Genomic DNA, 18,559 nt, shown 5'->3' on the forward strand with positions numbered 1-18,559 from the left:
TTGTTAAAAAAAGAAAAAAGATCTTTTTTTATTTTTTAACGTGTTTGGCAAATTTCTAGTAGTAAAAGTAAAAGCACTAGTAAAATAAAAAAAAGATCTTTTTTGAGAAGCTGTAATTTACATCTTTTTTTAAAAGATCTTTTTTCCTTAAAAAAAAGATGTTTTTCATGTAATAAATAAACAAAAAAGTACTTTTATATTGTTATACCCAAACATAATTGATTGATAAAAAGACCTTTTTACATGAAATATCCAAACACAAAATTACTTTTACTTCTCTATAAGATCTTTTAAAAAAAGATAACTCGAAAAAAGATCTTTCCTTAAAAACTCACCCAAACAAGCCCGCTATCTGATACCTATAGTCGAATTTAGTTACTCAGTTTTATTATCTCATCAGCCTATCACCGCTGAATATGTGTTTTCAACTCAGTTTTCACTTTTCAAGTCACATAGTGGCTAAATTTTTTGTAGTGTATTTATCTAAATTGGTTTTTAAAGGATTTTAAAATGGACATTTTAATTTTCAATAAAAAAATAATTATGTAACTAGTTTTTTGGTGTGCGAAATTAGAACTCGTACAATTTTATCGGCAAGTGTACTGGATCATCTAAGTAATACTTTAGGTGAGTGAGAGTCGATTTTACGAGAATTGTCGAACTGAGCAAGCAATAGCTATCTTGTTGGACTTAATCAGGCAAACAGTAAAAGGTGGTTGTAGTGAAAGCGCATAAACAAAATAATAACGAAAGCAGTAAAAAGTTTGGTGTGAAATCAATAATGAGAAAATAGTTAAGGTCTCGGAGATGTTTATCTTTCCGGATTAAAACTTCTTGCTAACTATTTTAATAATGAATGATTCATTCTATGACAAACTGTAAGTGATTAAACCTTAATTCCTTAGACAATTTAATCTCCTCTGATCCTCATCAAACGCCACTTTCGTGGTCATTCAATTCGAATTAGAGGGTGAAATTCAAAAATCTAGTTTATACCACAAAGGCGCTAATCACCCCAGATCCCGGCTGAACAGATGTTCCCATGTCCCCAACGAGTTGTGGATTAGTCGTCTAGGAGGTGTGTTCTCAAGCTATAGTTCAAGATACCTCTTCTGAGTCTCACAGAACTCATGTAGAAAAACGATCATACTTCCGTTCCACCCAATTTCATTAGATTAAGAACGAAAACATATCTTAGAATTGAATCAAACATATATTAAAATAGAAAAGTAATAATATTAATCCATAGAAATAAACAGAACTCCTAACCTTAACCAAAGAGTTTTGTTGCTCATAACTTACAGAGAAAACAGGATTCTGAAAAGTGCGGAAGGAAGAAGATCTGATGCTAAACCTAGGTGATCTCCTCCTTTAAATACTAACCTAATAATAAATGCTAAACCTAAAATATATTATTTTTAATATAAAAATTACAAAAAGATAAAATAAGATAAACTAATAAGTTCTAAAATCCACTTAGAGGCCCAATAGGTGTGAGCTTCTGACTGCATGCTGGCGTTCAGTGCCAGGATTGGGCGTTGAACGCCAGAGAGGGAGAGCACATTCTAACTTCACGCCCCCTGCTGACATTGAACGCCAGGTTGGGCGTTCAGTGCCCAGGGGAGAGCTGCCAACATTTTCCTTTCTTGCTTCAGACTTCTCCAAACTACTTCGAATTTTACCTAAAACCATAAAAATACAAGAAAAATTCAAAGTAGCATCCAAAGGTGAATTTTGCACTAAAATTAAGTAAAAGTAAATAAAATCTAACTAAAAACAATATGAAAATAACTAGAAAAGGGTATAAGATGCTCACGCATCACAATACCAAACTTAAACTGTTGCTTATCTTCAAGCAACCAAAAGCAATACAGGACCAAGGAAGAGAAAACACACAAGATTAGAGTTGTCATTTATGCTCAGATCTAATTATTGAATAGAGCTATTAACACTCTATTTCTTTATAGCTTTGACATCTCATTATACTTTGAAACTTAGAAATATTGGTGTCTCTTAGAACTAGAACTCGGATGATATTATTGATTCTCTTCTTTAGGTTCTTGTTGATTCTTGAACACAGCTTTTATTTCTTTTTGGTTCTTTGCACCTTTGAGCCTAGCCGTGACTCTAAGTGTTTTGTTTTTAAGTTTAACTTGATATATAAACACCACAAGCACTTAACTGGGGGAACCTTTTGGGTTCGACTTTTTCTTTGCTTTTATTCCTATACAATGGTGCTCAGAACCTTAGGCGTACTCTTTAACAGCAATAGGTCACGACTTTAAGTTTTCAGTCTCAAGGTTTACTTGACACTTTCACACCACAAGCATATAGTTAGGGAAAACCACTCTTTTGAGCTTTTAGATCAGTTTTGACCCTCCTAACCATTGATGCTTAAAGCCTTAGACCTTTTTCTTTTGATTTTTCTTTTCTTTTCAATTCTTTTTGCTGTTTCTTTTACTTCAAGAATCGATCTTTTTCTTATTTCAGAGAATCAATAATATTTTTCTAAATTCCTGTTCCTCAAGAACCAATACACTCAACTTCAATATCAAATATGCAGAGTTAATTCATACATTCACAAAATGGATATAAGGCCACCACATCAAAGTAATCAGAATTACTCATAATATAACTCAAGATCTTATGCATTTTACTACTTCTTTTTCAATAGATTTTTCTTTTTAAGCTTGATGTGGAATACATAAGACATCTTTAAATAAAACGAAAAATAAACTACTACTAGAAAGCAAAAAAATCCTAAGAGTGATCATGCAACTAGAATAGAAAATAATAACATAATGAAATACTAGGAAAACAGCAATAAAGATAGGGAGAGTGAAACTAGACCACCTCAGTGATGGCGGCTACTACTCCCTCCGGGGAATCCTCTGGAGTATTTAAGCTTCTCAATATCATGCCCTTGCCTCCTGTGCTCCTCCATCAATCTCTTTTGATCTTCCATCATCTGATGGAGGAGGACAGACTGGTCCTGATACTCCAGCCTCAACTGATCAACTGATGATGTCAACTCCCCTAGAGATATTGTTAACTGATCCCAGTAGTCACGGGGAGGAATTACATACCTTGAGACATCTCTGAAATATCCTGTGGAGGTGGTGGAACTAGCTCTTGCTACGGTCCTTGTCAATCAGGGTGTCTCCCTAGCGTGCTCCATACCCTTTCTTGTGATCGGTCTCTCCTTGTCAATCAGGGTGTCTCCCTCTATGTGAGCTCCAGCTGCTGCACATAAGCAGTAAATGAGATGAGGAAATGCTAGCCTTGCTTGAGTGGAGGGCTTGTTAGCTACTTTGTACAACTCCTGTGGGATCACCTCATGTACCTCCACCTCATTGCTGAGCATAATGCAGTGGATCATCACTGCTCACTCGACTGTAACCTTAGAGTGGTTACTTGTATGGATGGTCAAACGTTGGATAACTCCAACCATCCCCTAGCCACTGGCTTAAGGTCAAGCCTACCTAGTTGGTAAGGCCGGCCTTGAGCATCCTTCCTCCACTGAGCTCCAGGTACGCAGATGTCAGCAAGAACTTGATCCATCCTTTGGTCAGTGTTGACCCTTCGAGTGTATGAATGAGGGTCATTTTGTGGCTCTGGCAACTGTAACGCCACATTCACACTCTCGGAGTTGAAATCTATGATGTGCCTTCTGAACATGGTGCGCCAATTCTTCGGCTCCGGGTTCACGCTTGTATCATGCTTCTTTGTGACCCAGGTGTTGGCATAGAATTCCTGCACCATCAACACTCCAGCCTCAGAAACGGGGTTGGCCAGAATTTCCCAATCCCGTCTTAGAATCTGATATAGGATCTCTGAGTACTCATTATCCTTCAGCTTAAAGGGGACCTCGGGAATCACCTTCTTCTTCCTCACCACGTCATAGAAATGGTCTTGATGGGCCTTAGTGAGGAATCTTGTGATCTCCTATGGCTCAGAAGCGGAAGTGGGGGCTTTCCCTTTTCTTTTCCTTGAGGACTCTCCGGTTTTCGGTGCCATGGAGATAAGAATTAAGGAGCAAAAAACGGAGAGCTTCCAATACCAAACTTAAAAATTTGCTCGTCCCCGAGCAAAAAGAAATAAAAGAAAAGGAAAAGTAAAGAAAATAGAAGAAATAGATAGAGGGGACAGGGATATAGGCTTCAGCCTTTGGGTGAAAGAAAGGGAAAAATGAAAGAAAGGGAATGTGTATGGTGAAGAGTAAGTAAGAGGGGAAAAGTAGTGAATGGTATGGTAAAAGTGGATGAAGTGAGGGGTATTTATAGGAGGGGGTGGAGGTTGGTTCGGTCATGGGGAGGGAAAATGGGGGGAGGGGGAATAAAATTTGAATTTGAATAAGGTTGGTGGGAAGAAAGATAGATGGGATTGATGAGAGTTAATTGGGTAGAGTGAAAGGTGGGGTGAGGGAATCAAGAAAAGTGATGGGTGATGGGATGGATGAATGTGGATGGAAAAGTGGGTGAAAGAGGAGAGAGAAGGGGTAAGAGTGAGTTAATGGTGGAGTGGTTGGTGGTTGGGTTTTATCCATTGGCCAAAGACTCCAACATTCGAATTTGCCCATTCTGCCTCCTCCCTGGGCGTTCAGCACCAGGTTGGCGTTGAACGCCAGAGGGGGATCCTCCTCTTTTCTAGCATTTAACGCCATGAATGGGCGTTGAACGCCCTAAGGGGATAAAAAATTGGCTTGGAACCACTCCCTTTTGGACGTTTAACATCCACCTTCCCTCCCCCCTCTGGCACTGATTTGTCCTGCTGTACTTTTCTGTTTCTATTCTAAGTGCTACACATGATCACAAACGTTAGAAAAATGAGGAAAACTATGAAAATAAATAGCAAATAACTTAATATGAAATCAAACTTAAATAAAGTAAAATAGACAAAAAGAAGTGAAATTAAGCTATAGGATACGTATGGTTGGGTTGCCTCCCAACAAGTGCTTCTTTACTGTCATTAGCTTGACGGACAGCTCATTTACGGAAGTTCATAAGTGTTCAGATCTTCACCCTTCATTGTGAACTTCCTTCCTGTGCTCTCGTAAATCAGTTCAACATGCTCCAGAGGTAGGATCTGGTTCACAGTGTGTGGTATGACTGGACTTCTTGTGAAGACTACTCTCATGCCAGATGAGAAGTCTTCGATGGAAATCTTCTTGTTCCTCCAACCTTTGGGTACTTTTTTCTTGGTGCCTCCTTTCTCAATGGTGGGTGGTGAATGTCCAACACCAAACTTAAGTTTGATGTCAGGAGGCTTTGTATGGCTTTCCACTGAGAGAGACGGTTGAAACACTAAGTGTTGTATGCTAGTACCTCCTCCTTTGTCTGAGAGAGATTAAGGATTGGGCATCTTAAACATTACATGGTCCTCCCATAGCCTCAAAACTAACTCTCCTTTTTCGACATCAATCAAGGCCTTCCTAGTGGCTAGGAAGGGTCTCCCTAGGATGATGGAGTCGTTCTTATCCTCTTCAGTGTCAAGTATCACGAAGTTTGCAGGAAGGTAAAGGTCTTCAACCTTTACAAGAACGTTCTCCACCATTTCATATGCCCTCTTTAGGGACTTGTCTACCATCTATAGTGAGATCATTGTAGGCTGCATCTCTTGAATCCCCAGCTTCTTCATTATAGAGAGAGGCATAAGATTTATGCTTGATCTAAGGTCGCATAATGCCTTTTCAAATGTAATGGTCCCTATAGTGCAGGGAATCAGGAAGCTTCCAGGATCTGGCAATTTCTGTGATAACTTCTTTTGCACTAAGGCATTGCACTCCTTGGTTAGCACCACAGTTTCATCTCTCCTCAGGGTCTTCTTTTCAGATATTGTGTTTTTCAAATAGGCCATATAAAGGGGGTTTCTTCTCTAACACCTCAGTAAAAGAAATATTGACTTGTAACTTCTTGAAGACTACCAAGAACTGAGCAAGTTGCTCATCATTGATCTCCTATTGCACGTTCAGAAGGTTGTAATTCAGGCTCCTCCATCTCTATAGGGGCATGTACAAGTGCACTCCTAGTCTCTTCTTAAACCTTGTTCTCCTTCAAATCTTCAGCAGCATGCTCTTCCTTGGTTTTGGCCTCTTTGTCCATAGTGAGGACCTTGCACTCTTCCTTTGAATTTACCTCTGTGTTGCTTGGAAGAGTGTTGGGAGGTTTCTCAGGTATCCGGCTGCTCAGCTGACCCACTTGTATCTCTAAGTTTCGAATGGAAGATCGAGTCTCTTGCATAAAGCTATGAGTAGTCTTGGAGATGTTAGAAACTATTGTGCCCAAGTCAGAGAGGCTTTGGGTAGGCGTTTCCATCTACTGTTGAGAGGGTTGGAACTGTCTGTTGTTGAACCTATTTTGATTGGTTCCATCCTGATTGTTGAAGCCTTGTTGCGGCCTCTACTGATCTTTCCACCCAAAGTTAAGGTGATTCCTCCATCCCCGATTAAAAGTATTTGCATAGGGATCATTGTTGGGATTTCTGGAGGAATTTCTCATGTAATTTACTAGGGGTGTAAGTTACCGAACCAGACCAAAATTTATCGCAAAACCGAACCGAAATTTACAAACCGAATAAAAAACCAAAAAATCAAATTTTTTTAATTAAACCGATCAGTTCGACTCAGTTTTTGGTTGGCTTAGCAAAAACCGAACTGAACCAAATAATGGATTCAGAAATACTCATTTTTACAAGTTTTTCCTTTAACCTAATAACCAAACCCCCAAATCCCTAACTTACCACTCACCACTTAGCGCAGCCACACACAACTCCTAACACAAAGCTTCAGTAAACTCACTTCCCTCTTTCTCCTCCATGCCTGAGACTCTGAGAGAATGAGAGCCTGAGAGAGCCAGTGAGCTAGAGAGCTGCCGCCTTCCTTCAGAGTTCAATCGCAAGTCGTCCATCGTGACCATGAAGGACGTCGTCGATATTCGTCTGAGCCGTTCTTCTCTGATTCCGAGCCCTCTCCTGCAACTCAATGTCTTCTTTTGAGGTTAGTAACTTGGTTTTTTTCACAATTTGTTGCAATTTATGAGATGTTCTTGTTGCTGGTCTATTCTTGTTGCTTTCATAAAAATTCATTGTCACAAGGTTGTTCATGCATGTCTGTTGGTACTTGGTAGGAATTTAGCAACAAAATCCAATCTTTGTGATAAGATTTGCCACTCACATACATACATACATCATGGAGAAATTTTCATTCTACTGCTAAAAGCACGTGTTGCATTTTCTATACATGTTTTTATTTTATTTTATTTTATTTTGTTTCGTATCTTATGGTGAATGAATGTGTCTTTTTGGCATCCTGGAAGCTGATCTCACAAATAATTTTATTTATGCCAAAAATATTATATACCAAAAGGTCTTGAAATGTATTGAAATTGAGAACAAGTTAGAGATAATTTATGCCAAAAATATTATATGTCAAAAAGAATATTTAAGAATCGAGTATTTACCCAAATTGGTCCCCAAGAAATTTTGAAGTGGACGTTTTGGTCCCCAACAAAATTTAATTATGTAATTAGTCCTCAACTTTTGTAAACGTCCGTCATTTTAGTCCTTCTGTTAGTTTCCTCCATGAAATTTTAACGGTGGAGTCCAACGTGTCATGTTAAGGTGTTGAGTCAGCTGTTAAACGCCACGTGGGATGAAAGACAAAATAGTCCCTAGAAATACAACTACAAATTTGTTCTTGTATGATGCCCTAAATCCTAAAACAATGGTGTGAAGGTCATAATCATCCTCGTGTGCTACTCTGAAAACGTGTAACCATGGCAAGTGGAAAGAATTCAGCAAGTTTTTATCGTCAACGAGTTATTAGAGGTAGCGGAGATGGTAGTGCTAGCAGTGCTTCAGGTGGCCCCAAATTTGGAATTGCAAGAGGGGAGAATCCAAGATGCCACTGTGGAGCTTATGCCATTGTTGTGGAATTTGGAACAGATAAGAACCCAAGAAGACCTTTCTTTGGTTGTCCTTATTATAGGGTAAGAAACATTGGGTATGGTATCTTCTTTATGCATTGTAAAATTCATGGGTTAACTCTGATTTTGTGCATTTTCCCCTTCAATGTAGGAGAATCTTTCACACTGTGAATTTTTTATATGGTTTGACAAAGTTTTTTCCCATGAAATGCAAGATAACCAGCATAATGTTGTACTGGAAGAGAGGGTGAAGAAGTTGAAAGATTTGGTAGATGAATTAGAGAAGAAGACTAAGAATATAAGTAAAAGGAGGGAGTGGAGCAGTCATTGGAAAAATGTGTTCTTTTTCATGCTAGGTTTTTTGGTTTGTATTTTTTTAGGAAAGATATAGTTAGGTAGTAAAAGAAGGGAATTAAGTGCTTATTATGTATGGATATATTGTAATTGAATAATTGATCAAAGTGTAATTGCTAATATTATAGTCTGTCAGAATTGTGTAATGAAATTTCCTTTGCCAAATATTAGAATCATATGCATTCACAAAACTAATGTTTCAAAAACTTGATTTAATACAAATCACATCACTCATAATTATCATAATAGTCTAATAACCATAATTTCGTATATTTGAAATCAAACATCAAAGTTCTGAATATTCCAACAAAAAACTTACTCCTAGCTAGTTTATATCTGTTGCTAGCATCAAAGATACATTCCAAAAGCATAGCTCAAAGTTGCATAAATGCACTACATAACCATAATCTGTTACAAAAGGGTCTTAATAAACTAAACAACATAACTACAATCAGCATGATATCATAGAGCAATATCATTTCTTCTTTTGGAGGTTGAGTCCTGGTGTAGGCATGAACTTGAATACTCTGGCAACAGTTCCAGAGCTTGTAACAGCAACTGTTTCTGGAGAGATTATTGGTATCTGATTCGGATGGAGTGACCTAGGCACTAGAGCAAATGGGGCTGTAGGTGGAGGAGTTAAAGTTGGTGGAGGTAAAGGTCTTAGAGCCGAAACAAGCTTCATAGGAGGTGTTGGGGCAGTGACCGGAGCTACATGAGGTCTCAGAATTTGTTGTTTGGGTCTTGGAGGCCTAAAACTTGTTGTTGATGCAACTTGGTTGGATGAGTTAGTAGTTTGCTCCTAACACAAGACGAAGTAACAAGACAAGTAAGTACATGAATGGCATACAAAGCATCGAATATAATCCAATTTAGAAAGGTACCTGTGGCTGTGGTTGAGGGGCTGATAGGGTTACTTGTACTTCTTCCTGTGACCCTGCTGCAATGGTGGATCCATTTCCATTACCCTTTTTTTACCTTTATTCTTTGGTGGGGGTTTAGGCCTTGGTGGTCCCTTGCATGTTTTTGCATTGTGGCCAGATTCGCCACATTTTTTACAGGTAACCTTGAATGTTCGTCGTCCTTTTGTTCCATCACGCGCATCTTCAACAGGGTCCGCCTTCCTTTTTTTCTTCGTGGGGCGGCCTGCAGGTCTCCTAATGATGGGTGGCTCTGGAGATAGTAGTCCAGTCTTTACCCAATACTCTTCTGAGTTGACAGGTTTCATGACATGCTCATAGGTTGCTCTAAATGCATCCATCTTCAGCCAATGATGCACATATAGTTCAGGCCTATCACACCTCTTTTGAATAGCTGCTAATGCATGAACGCATGGTATTCCTACAAAAGAATTAACTAGCGTTGACTTCAATACAGCAGAATGCATATCTTAAACTCATGTAAGTCAAACACAACATGTTATGACTACCTGTCAGTTGCCACATATTGCAGGTATAAGTATGCCTTCCAAGATTAACACCAACCTTCTTTGAATGTGTCTGCACCTCAAACACGTTACGATCATTGTCACCAGTCCATTGAGCCGTCCAGAATTTAGTATCCTTCATAAGGTCCTCCAATTTCCTTTGCTGAACTGGTGCCAGTACTCCAGTGTAGGTGCTTAGAATCTTCTTGTGTTTTTCCATTCTCCTCATCAAGTAACAACGAAGCTCCTCCAACATGGTGAGAATAGGCTTTCTCCTATAGTGGTTAATTTTGGCATTCCAGACCTCACTCATGTTGTTGGTCACGTTGTCAAGTTTTGGCCAATGACTAAAATAAGATTTGGTCCAGCAAGAGGGTTGAAACTTTGCAAGATATGCCCATGCTTCTTCGTTCATCCTCTTTAGCCTCTGCATATGATGTTGGAACTCTACATCTATACTACTCTTTGCACATGTCCACACCATATTTTTTAGTTGTTTGTCCTTGAACCTCCCAATAAAATTCTTCCAAATGTGTCTTACACAATTCCTGTGGTGTGCATTCGGCATCACCTCATGCAAAGCAGGCAGTAAACCCTGAAGAAGGCATCAAAATGAACAAACACATATACAGACTTTTTTAATAAAATCATAGATCAGACAGTAAGATCCCCAAAAAATTTATTTATCAGACAAATAAGCCCCTAAGTAAATTATTTATCAGACAGATTGGTCCTTAGTAATATAATTTGACATTCATCTAGACCCTTTCATCCACCCGAAACCTTATTAGAACACTATTTCATATTAACTTCACCTCAATTCAATTCAAATATAATGACATCAATTTAAATTTAATTACTACAAATAGTACAATTCAAATAAAAGACAAGAGCATAAGAGACTTATAATCAATTACACTAATTCAAATGTCACGCATTCCACTAATAATATCTGCCAATAATATCACATGAACAGTAACATGCTTTTTATATAACATGAATAGTAACATGCTATTATACATGCTCTTTATATAACATGAACAGTAACATGCTATTATAACATGAATAGTAACATGCTATTATATTATGCAACAATAGTCATGATATTATTAGGTGAAGAAGTAACATGCTCTTTATATATGCCAATAATATCACATGAATAGAAACACACTTTTTTGTATGGCACGCTTCCTCATCCAATAAATATGCAACAATATAAAGATTAGCTTGAGACATGACTATATATACGTAGAAAACAAAGTGGAAAAGTTAATTTACGACCAAATTTCAGTTTAACTTGTGACATTGAAATAAAAGAAGCAGTATTAATTACTAACCAACCAGATTTTATGATAGAAGAGAAAATACAAGTAAGCGTTAACATTCACAAATATAATCACAGTAAGCATGAACAACAATTATAACAATTCTATGCAACTATTATAACAACAATTCAATTCAAATGCAACCACACCAACCCTAATTTAATCACAGCAAGTAAAATAAAGTCAAATACAATCAGTGCAATGGTCATTTACCTTCTGTTGATCCGAGATAAAATTCCATTCTTCTGTTGAGCAGTTACCAATATCCTCTTGAAGAAGTTTTAAAAACCACTTCCAACTTTGTTTTGTTTCACTGTCAACTACCGCATAGGCAATCACATAGAAGTGATTGTTTACATCTTGAGCTACAGCAGACAACAATTGCCCCCCATAATATCCTTTCAAGTGACATCCATCCAACCCAATCAGTGGTCTACAACCAGCCTTAAACCCCCTTTTACACCCCTCTAGACAAATATACAGTTTGCTAAACAATGGCGGTGAACCAGGAATTGTGGGGGTTGTTTCCAGCAATGCAGTGCTGCTAGGATTGCTTCTGTGTATTTCAGTGAGATAATCTCTCAACTTTCCATACTGAGCCCTCTCATTCCCAACATACCTTTCCCTAGCAACCCTTAAAGCTCTATAAATCATCTTGTCACTGCACACCACATTAAAGTCTATCTTAATATGATCAAAAGCTTCGCCATGAGTCATGTGAGGTTGGGTCAATAACCTCTTCTCTAATTTATCAGCCACCCATTTCTGATCAGCCATGTTAGACCCGAATTCCCTAGGACAAGTATGTTTAGGCTCATACGTCTTAATCTGGTAGCACCCTCTAGCACTATTCCAAGCACAATAAATCAGCCAGGGACATTCATTATCATCACTGCTAGGGACAATAGCAGTTCCATTCTCTCCAGAATTATCCACTTCTGCAGCATCAGTCTCTTTCCTTTTAGCCTTACATTTAGCCTTGAACTTTGCCTTTGCAATCATAACCTTCTCTTCCCCACTTGCACACTTGCATCTAACTCTTCTATTATCATTTTTAACATAAAAAATTCTCCTTCCTTCAGCAATAGTATAGTCCTTTAAGGCATGCTTGAATTGATCCAATGTGGCAAACTCCATGTTCAATTGGAGTTGAACATCACCAAAGTCTGCTTCCTCATTGAATTGGGGCCAATCAAAATCATCTCCCTCATTGTCTGATGATTGAGGTATATCAAACCCCTCTGACTCAAATCCTAAACCATCAGACTCATCACTAAAGATGTCATCCCCTTCCTCTGCTATACCCGGTCCAACACCAAATTCTGACCCACCAGCAGTAGGACTAGGCCTAGCAGTAGGAGTAGACCCATTAGTAGGAGTAGGCCCAACAGTTATATTGGGCCCATATTTGTCATTGGGCCTAGTAGTCTGTTTAGGCCCACCTTTCTTCCTTGCATTATCCCTTTTTTCAACAACCATCTTTCTTGCATTATCCTTTTTTCCAACAGCTTTCTTCTTACCCTTCTTATCTCTTTTGCCACATTTTCTCTTTGTTTTCTTCATGAGTTCTTCATCTTCAAAGCTATTATAGCTATCATCGGTGTCATCCTCAAATCCTGGAGGTGGGGGTTTATACGCCTCGTCTTCAGCACTTTCATAGCTATCATAGCTATCATTGTCAGAAATTAGTTCATCAGACAAGACCTCGGCCTCACTATGCTCATCAGTATCATCGCTATCCTCAAAATCAACATCTTTCATAATTGGATGATTAAAGAACAAACACAATTCATCTGTCTCTCTATCCTCCCTCTTTTTGTCACACATCTCTCTGATTTCCTTGTCTCCATATATAGGATGTAGGCCTGCTTCATAACTAGGAGCTGTTGGATCATACCAATACATCTTTTTGTATGCATGGTAGCCAAGTACTTCAAAAATTTTCTTCAAATCAAAATAATTCACTAAATCAAGATCCAAAGGAGGAAATCTCTTTACATTCCCATTAATGTAAAGTAGTTCACCCTTGTTATCTTTGACAAAACTCCCCCCATGTTGAAAGACAGGGATAACCCAATCAGTCATCTGCAATCCATAAACATGGAATAAAATGTCAAAATCAGAACACAAACTTATACAGAGCAATTTCATATTAAACAACAACTGCTCAAACTTTGATTTCCTAATTGTGATAACTAGATTAATTAATGTATAAAGTATATTTACCACAAAATATTGAATCTTTTTAATGTTAAACTCATATATGCATGCATTACGTCACTTATCAGTAACTAATTTTCATAGTAATGAAGAACTTAAAAACACTTTCTTCAGTAACTAATTTCTACTGCCAGAAACAGATACACAAGGTAAACACATTCGAACAATTGCAATGATGATCAACTATACCATCCGCATCATAATAGAGAAAAGATATACTAACCTGACCGGTGAAGACCGATAGACCGGCAAAACCTTCTTCTACAATAACTTCGTTTGGTACAAAGTCTTGAGTCAACAATGTCAGCGAGGTCGTCGGAAGACTGACTACCGGTTCACGTGGTGGTGGCTTTCTTTGTAAAACCTAGGGGAAGAGAGGGTGCTGGTTGTAATTTCGTTTTGGGGGGGGGGAGACAAAAATGGACCTTTAAAGCCACTCAGCTAACGAAATGACACACACCCTTGTGCCCTACTCCCAAAACGCCGCGTTTAGCATCATTCAGAATAGGGACCAATTTGTCTTGATTGAACATGTGGCACTTAACGGCTGACTCATCACCTGAACGTGACACGTTGGACTCTACCGTTAGAATTTCACGGAGGAAACTAACAGAAGGACTAAAATGACGAACGTTTACAAAAGTTGGGGACTAATTACATAATTAAATTTTGTTAGGGACCAAAACGTCCACTTCAAAATTCTTTGGGGACCAATTTGGGTAAATACTCTTAAGAATCCATTGAGATGAATTTTGAAATGGAGAGAGTGGCAAAGTGTAAAAGATAAATATTTCTTGTAAAAGTTTAGGAAGAATTTATCTTTTTAGTTGTGTTTATCTTTTTCTTTCATAAGAAAAAATAATATATTAGGAACACATAAAAGAACTATAAATTATTAAGTTGTTCGATAATTTTTTTTTAAATTTATTAATAATAAAAAGAGTTTTGTTAACTTAGAAACACATCTTATGCATACTATATTAGGAACACTCACAAATATTTTTTATATTCACTATAAGATTAATCATTATATACTATTTCCAATTTTATTGTTAACCAACCAAATAGTATTTCCGTTATGATTGTTTTTATAGCCTTTGATTGTTTTTATCTTTATATATTGTTGTTTCTTTAAAATATGTTACTGTTGTTTTAATAACCTAGTATGTTGCTGTTGTTGTTGCTTTAATAACCTAGTATGTTGCTGTTGTCTGTTGCTTTATTATGCTTTCACTACTGTGTTTTGAACTTAGTATGTTTCATAATTTGTTGCTGTTGCATAAATGCTGGAAAGTGGTTTTTTGAACAAGTTTGAATGCTGATTTTTCAATGAAATTACTGTATTTGTTTATGTTAATAATCTATATTGATTTTTTTATTTTGTATTTATAGAAATTGCACTAACCGGAGAAGATGATGATGAGTCTGGTGTGAATTCAGATTAAGCATGGTGGCTGTTTTGGTTTCCATTTAGTTTAAAGCGGCTGTTTTAGTTTTTAAAGTGTGTTTATTTTTGTTGTTTGCTAGACATGTTTAATTGTCTTTGTTTTATGTTTAATTGTTGGGACAAGTTGAATTTGTATTGAATTTGGATGTCATATACTCTTGTTATTCTAGTTATTGATGGTTTTAAACTTCATTTTATGATGATTTAATTCTGATTATTAGGTTTAAAAAATAAAAAAAATCGATCGAACCAAATCGCTGTTGGTTCGGTTCAGTTCGGTTCGGTTGTCCAGAAAACAGCAAACCGAATGGTTGGCATTGTTATAAAACCGAACAGGTCGGTTTGGTTGATTTTCAGTCCAAAACCGAACCAAATTAAACCGATTACACCCCTATAATTTACTTCCTCCATGGTGATCTAAGCAATGTCACCAACGTCTCCATCGTAGGGTGCATCTTGAGTATTGACAGCTGGAACCTGCATCCTACTTAAGTATTGGGAGATCATGCTAATTTGTTGGGACATAAGCTTGTTCTGAGCCAAAATGGCATCTAGTGTGTCCACTTCCATGACTCCTCTTTTCTGAGTAGTCCTAGTATTCACAAGGTTCCTCTCAGAAGTGTACATGTACTGGTTGTTGGCAACCATCTCAATGAGCTCGTTTGCTTCCTCAGGCATCTTCTTCATGTGTAGTAAACAACCTGTAGAGTGGTCCAGTGACATCTTGGCCATCTCAGAGAGGCCATCATAAAAGATCTCTAGCATGGTCTAATCTGAAATCATGTTGGGAGGACATCTCCTGATCAGCTGCTTGTACCTCTTCCAGGCCTCATAGAAGGATTTTCCTTCTTTCTGTCTGAAAGTATGGACTTCCACTCTATGCATACTCAGCTTCTGGGATAGAAAGAACTTAGCCAGAAATCCAGTGACCACCTTGTCCCATGTGTCCAAGCTCTCCTTAGGCTAAGAATCCAGCCATAACTTTGTTCTGTCCCTTACAGCAAAAGGAAATAGCTGAGCTTGTAAACCTCGGGGTTCACTCCATTCGTCTTAACAGTATCACAAATCTGTAGGAAATCAGAGATGAACTTGTTGGGGTCCTCCTGCGGGAGTCCATGAAACTGACAGTTTTGTTGCACCAAAGTGAACAGTTGAGGCTTGAGCTCAAAATTGTTGGCACCAATGGCAGGTACTGATATACTGCGCATGTAGAAGTCAACAGTATGTGCAGCGTATGAGCCAAGCACTTTCTTGGTGTGCTCCTCAGCGTTTGGATTTCCTCCAGCCATAGTGGTATCTTTTTCTTCCTTCTCAAAAGTTTTCGTGAGATTCTCACTGGCTTTAAAGCTCTAGCTTCTTGCAAATGAAGCGTGGAACCTTATTGAACCTGGTGCACCAGTTCTGAGTACGAGCCAATTCCCTCTTACTCTTAAAGCCGCAGAGAGCTCTAAGTTGGCCATCTGTTTCAAGCAAACCATATTCAAGTGAATAAGTAAAATTATAAGTTAAGGATTGTACCCACTTGAAGCTTGTATTAGGTGGTAATGGCCTTGGGATAGGTGTTTTTGGTGGTTCTGCAAGTTTTGTTTCCTTATGCTCTTCTGTGAATTCTTCCACTTCCTTGCAAAGATCTTCAATTGTATCTGTATCCTGGTCAAAGTCTTCTATGTCTTCCTCATCACTCGAGTCATAGATTGGAGGTTGAGAGAAATCTACCTCCGCATCATCTTCATATTCACTTGGGGAAAATTCTTCGATCTCAGAGAATTCACTTGCGGACGCAAGTTCATCACTAGGAGAACTAGACTTGTGACTATCATCATCAAGAAAATTTGCTTCTTGGATTATTCCGTCTGATTCTTCGTAAACGACTTGCCTTGGAGATTGTAGGGTATCCTCCTTAGCATCAACTGTAGCATCTTGGACGGAGTTTTCCTCAATTCTGGATTCCCAAGGAAGTTCAGCATCTCCTAGATCTTCAACCAACTCTTCTTCTTGAACAATGACAGCTTCTTCCATTTGTGCTAGTACGAATTCATTCTCTGTCTTGTCCACTGGAGTCTCTAGTATTTCTTTCATGCTACGCTCTTCATCGGGCTGTCCACATGGAGCTGTGGTTGATCCTTGTATATTTGAGCGCCTAGTGGCCCATTGAATTAGTGCTTGCTCCAGTTGTTGAATGGTTGTTTGAAATTTAATTACTGTTTCTTTTAGGCGATCCTCTGCTTCGCGGTTTGCCGGACTTGGACATGATACAAAGAAAAGTGGTGATGATTGGGAACGATTGGATTGGTATTGGGGTAAGGAAGGATCATATGATGGCGAATGGTGAAGAGAAGCTTGTGAGTGTGGTGGTTCGAGGTTATGTTGAAAGGATGGTTCATATGCACGGGGTGGGATTTGTTGGTAGTTACAAGGTTGTCCACCATATCTTTCAGCTGGGTATGCACGGTAGAATGGTCTTTGTCCAGGATATCTCGGAGGGTGTTGTTGCCAAAAGGGTTGATTAGATCCTCTTGGTTCCATCCATCCTTGATTGGTCTGACCTTGATGCACATTCCTGCTGTAACTTCTATTTCCTTTAACAATATTAGAACCAAACTCAAAGCGAGAGGGGTGAGAGTTCATAGTAGCAAATAAAGATAAAAAGGAAAAACAAAAATAAATAAACAAGCAAAAGAAAAATATTTACAATAACCAATAATAAGGCACACGTTAGCAGTTCCCCGGCAACGGCGCCATTTTGACGAGAGAACTTTTGCGTGGTCTAGAAAATTGCGGATAAATCCTCGTTGCAAGTATAGTTTCTAAACCTTCAAAAGTCCTTTCATACAAACGTTTTGGGTGTCACAAGTAACAAACCCCTTAAAAATTGTTAACCGAGTATTCAAACCTCGGGTCGTCTTCTCAAGGAACTGCGAGGAAGTATGTTCTTATTATTGGTTATAAAGGTTGTAATCGAGGTTTAGAAGGTGAGAAGCAAGTAATTTAAATGACGAGTGAATTAAATGGCAATTAAAAATAAATAATAACTGTAAAACGACTTTTGGCAAGATAAGGGAAATTAGAAGTCCAACTTAGTTATCCCTCTCAACAATAATGAAAGTTGTATCTTAATTCCACTTAGTTAACCTATGAAGCAAAGGTAAGTCAAGGGACTAATTAGTTTGACCTTCGAATCCTATTTATTTCCTAGGAAAAAGTTGGGATTATTGAAGTTCAGATCAATTAGCAAGATAACGATTATCAATTATGCTGAGTTCGATAATGTTGAGTCACTGATTTCTTAACCAAGACCAAAAGGGAAAAAAGTAAATTGCTGGAATAATAAAAGTGTCCTTAGATGGGAAGCAGTGGCAACTTAAATCAAAGAGAACAATCATAAACTGAAAATACCTTAAATATCATTAATTCAAATAGAAATCTATAACATGGAATAATTCATAATTTAAATTATAATAATCAATTCAAATATTGGAATCAAATAAATAAAAGTAAAATTGAAATAAAAGAACATTAAAACCTGGATCCAGAGTTACTCCCAAAACAAGAAGAAGTCCTAAATCCTAAGAGAGAGAGAATCTCTCTCTAAACTAAATCTAAATCATGAAAACTAGAAATTGGCGAGCTCTCTCTGAATGGATGCATTTCTCCACTTTATAACCTCTAATCTATGCTTTCTGTACTTGGATCTGGGCCAAAAAGGGCTTCAGAAATCGCTGGGGGCGTATTCTGTAAATTCTGATACGTGGCCTCTGTCACGCGTCCGCGTGGGTCACGCAGTCGCGTCATCTGGAGCTTTTCCTTTCCACGCGGTCGCGTCAGTCACGCGTCCGCGTCGTGGGTGTTCTACTCAAGGCGCGCG

General features: G+C 38.1%; 1 protein-coding gene across 1 annotated transcript; it reads right to left on the reverse strand.

Annotated features, from left to right (window-relative positions):
- Nucleotides 1-8,751: 8,751 nt before the first annotated feature.
- On the reverse strand, nt 8,752-11,841 carry LOC107632895 (uncharacterized). The gene is made up of 4 exons (XM_088506928.1): nt 11,241-11,841; nt 9,706-10,297; nt 9,244-9,617; nt 8,752-9,078 (listed from the first exon to the last, which is right to left on the reverse strand). The coding sequence occupies exons 1-4, from the start codon at nt 11,802-11,804 to the stop codon at nt 8,752-8,754; spliced, it is 1,857 nt and encodes a 618-aa protein (XP_088363054.1). The 5' UTR covers nt 11,805-11,841.
- Between the last annotated feature and the right edge of the window lie 6,718 nt (nt 11,842-18,559).

Source organism: Arachis ipaensis, chromosome B3, assembly GCF_059453495.1.
Source record: "Arachis ipaensis isolate K30076 ecotype BB chromosome B3, ASM5945349v1, whole genome shotgun sequence".
Lineage (NCBI taxonomy): Eukaryota > Viridiplantae > Streptophyta > Magnoliopsida > Fabales > Fabaceae > Arachis > Arachis ipaensis.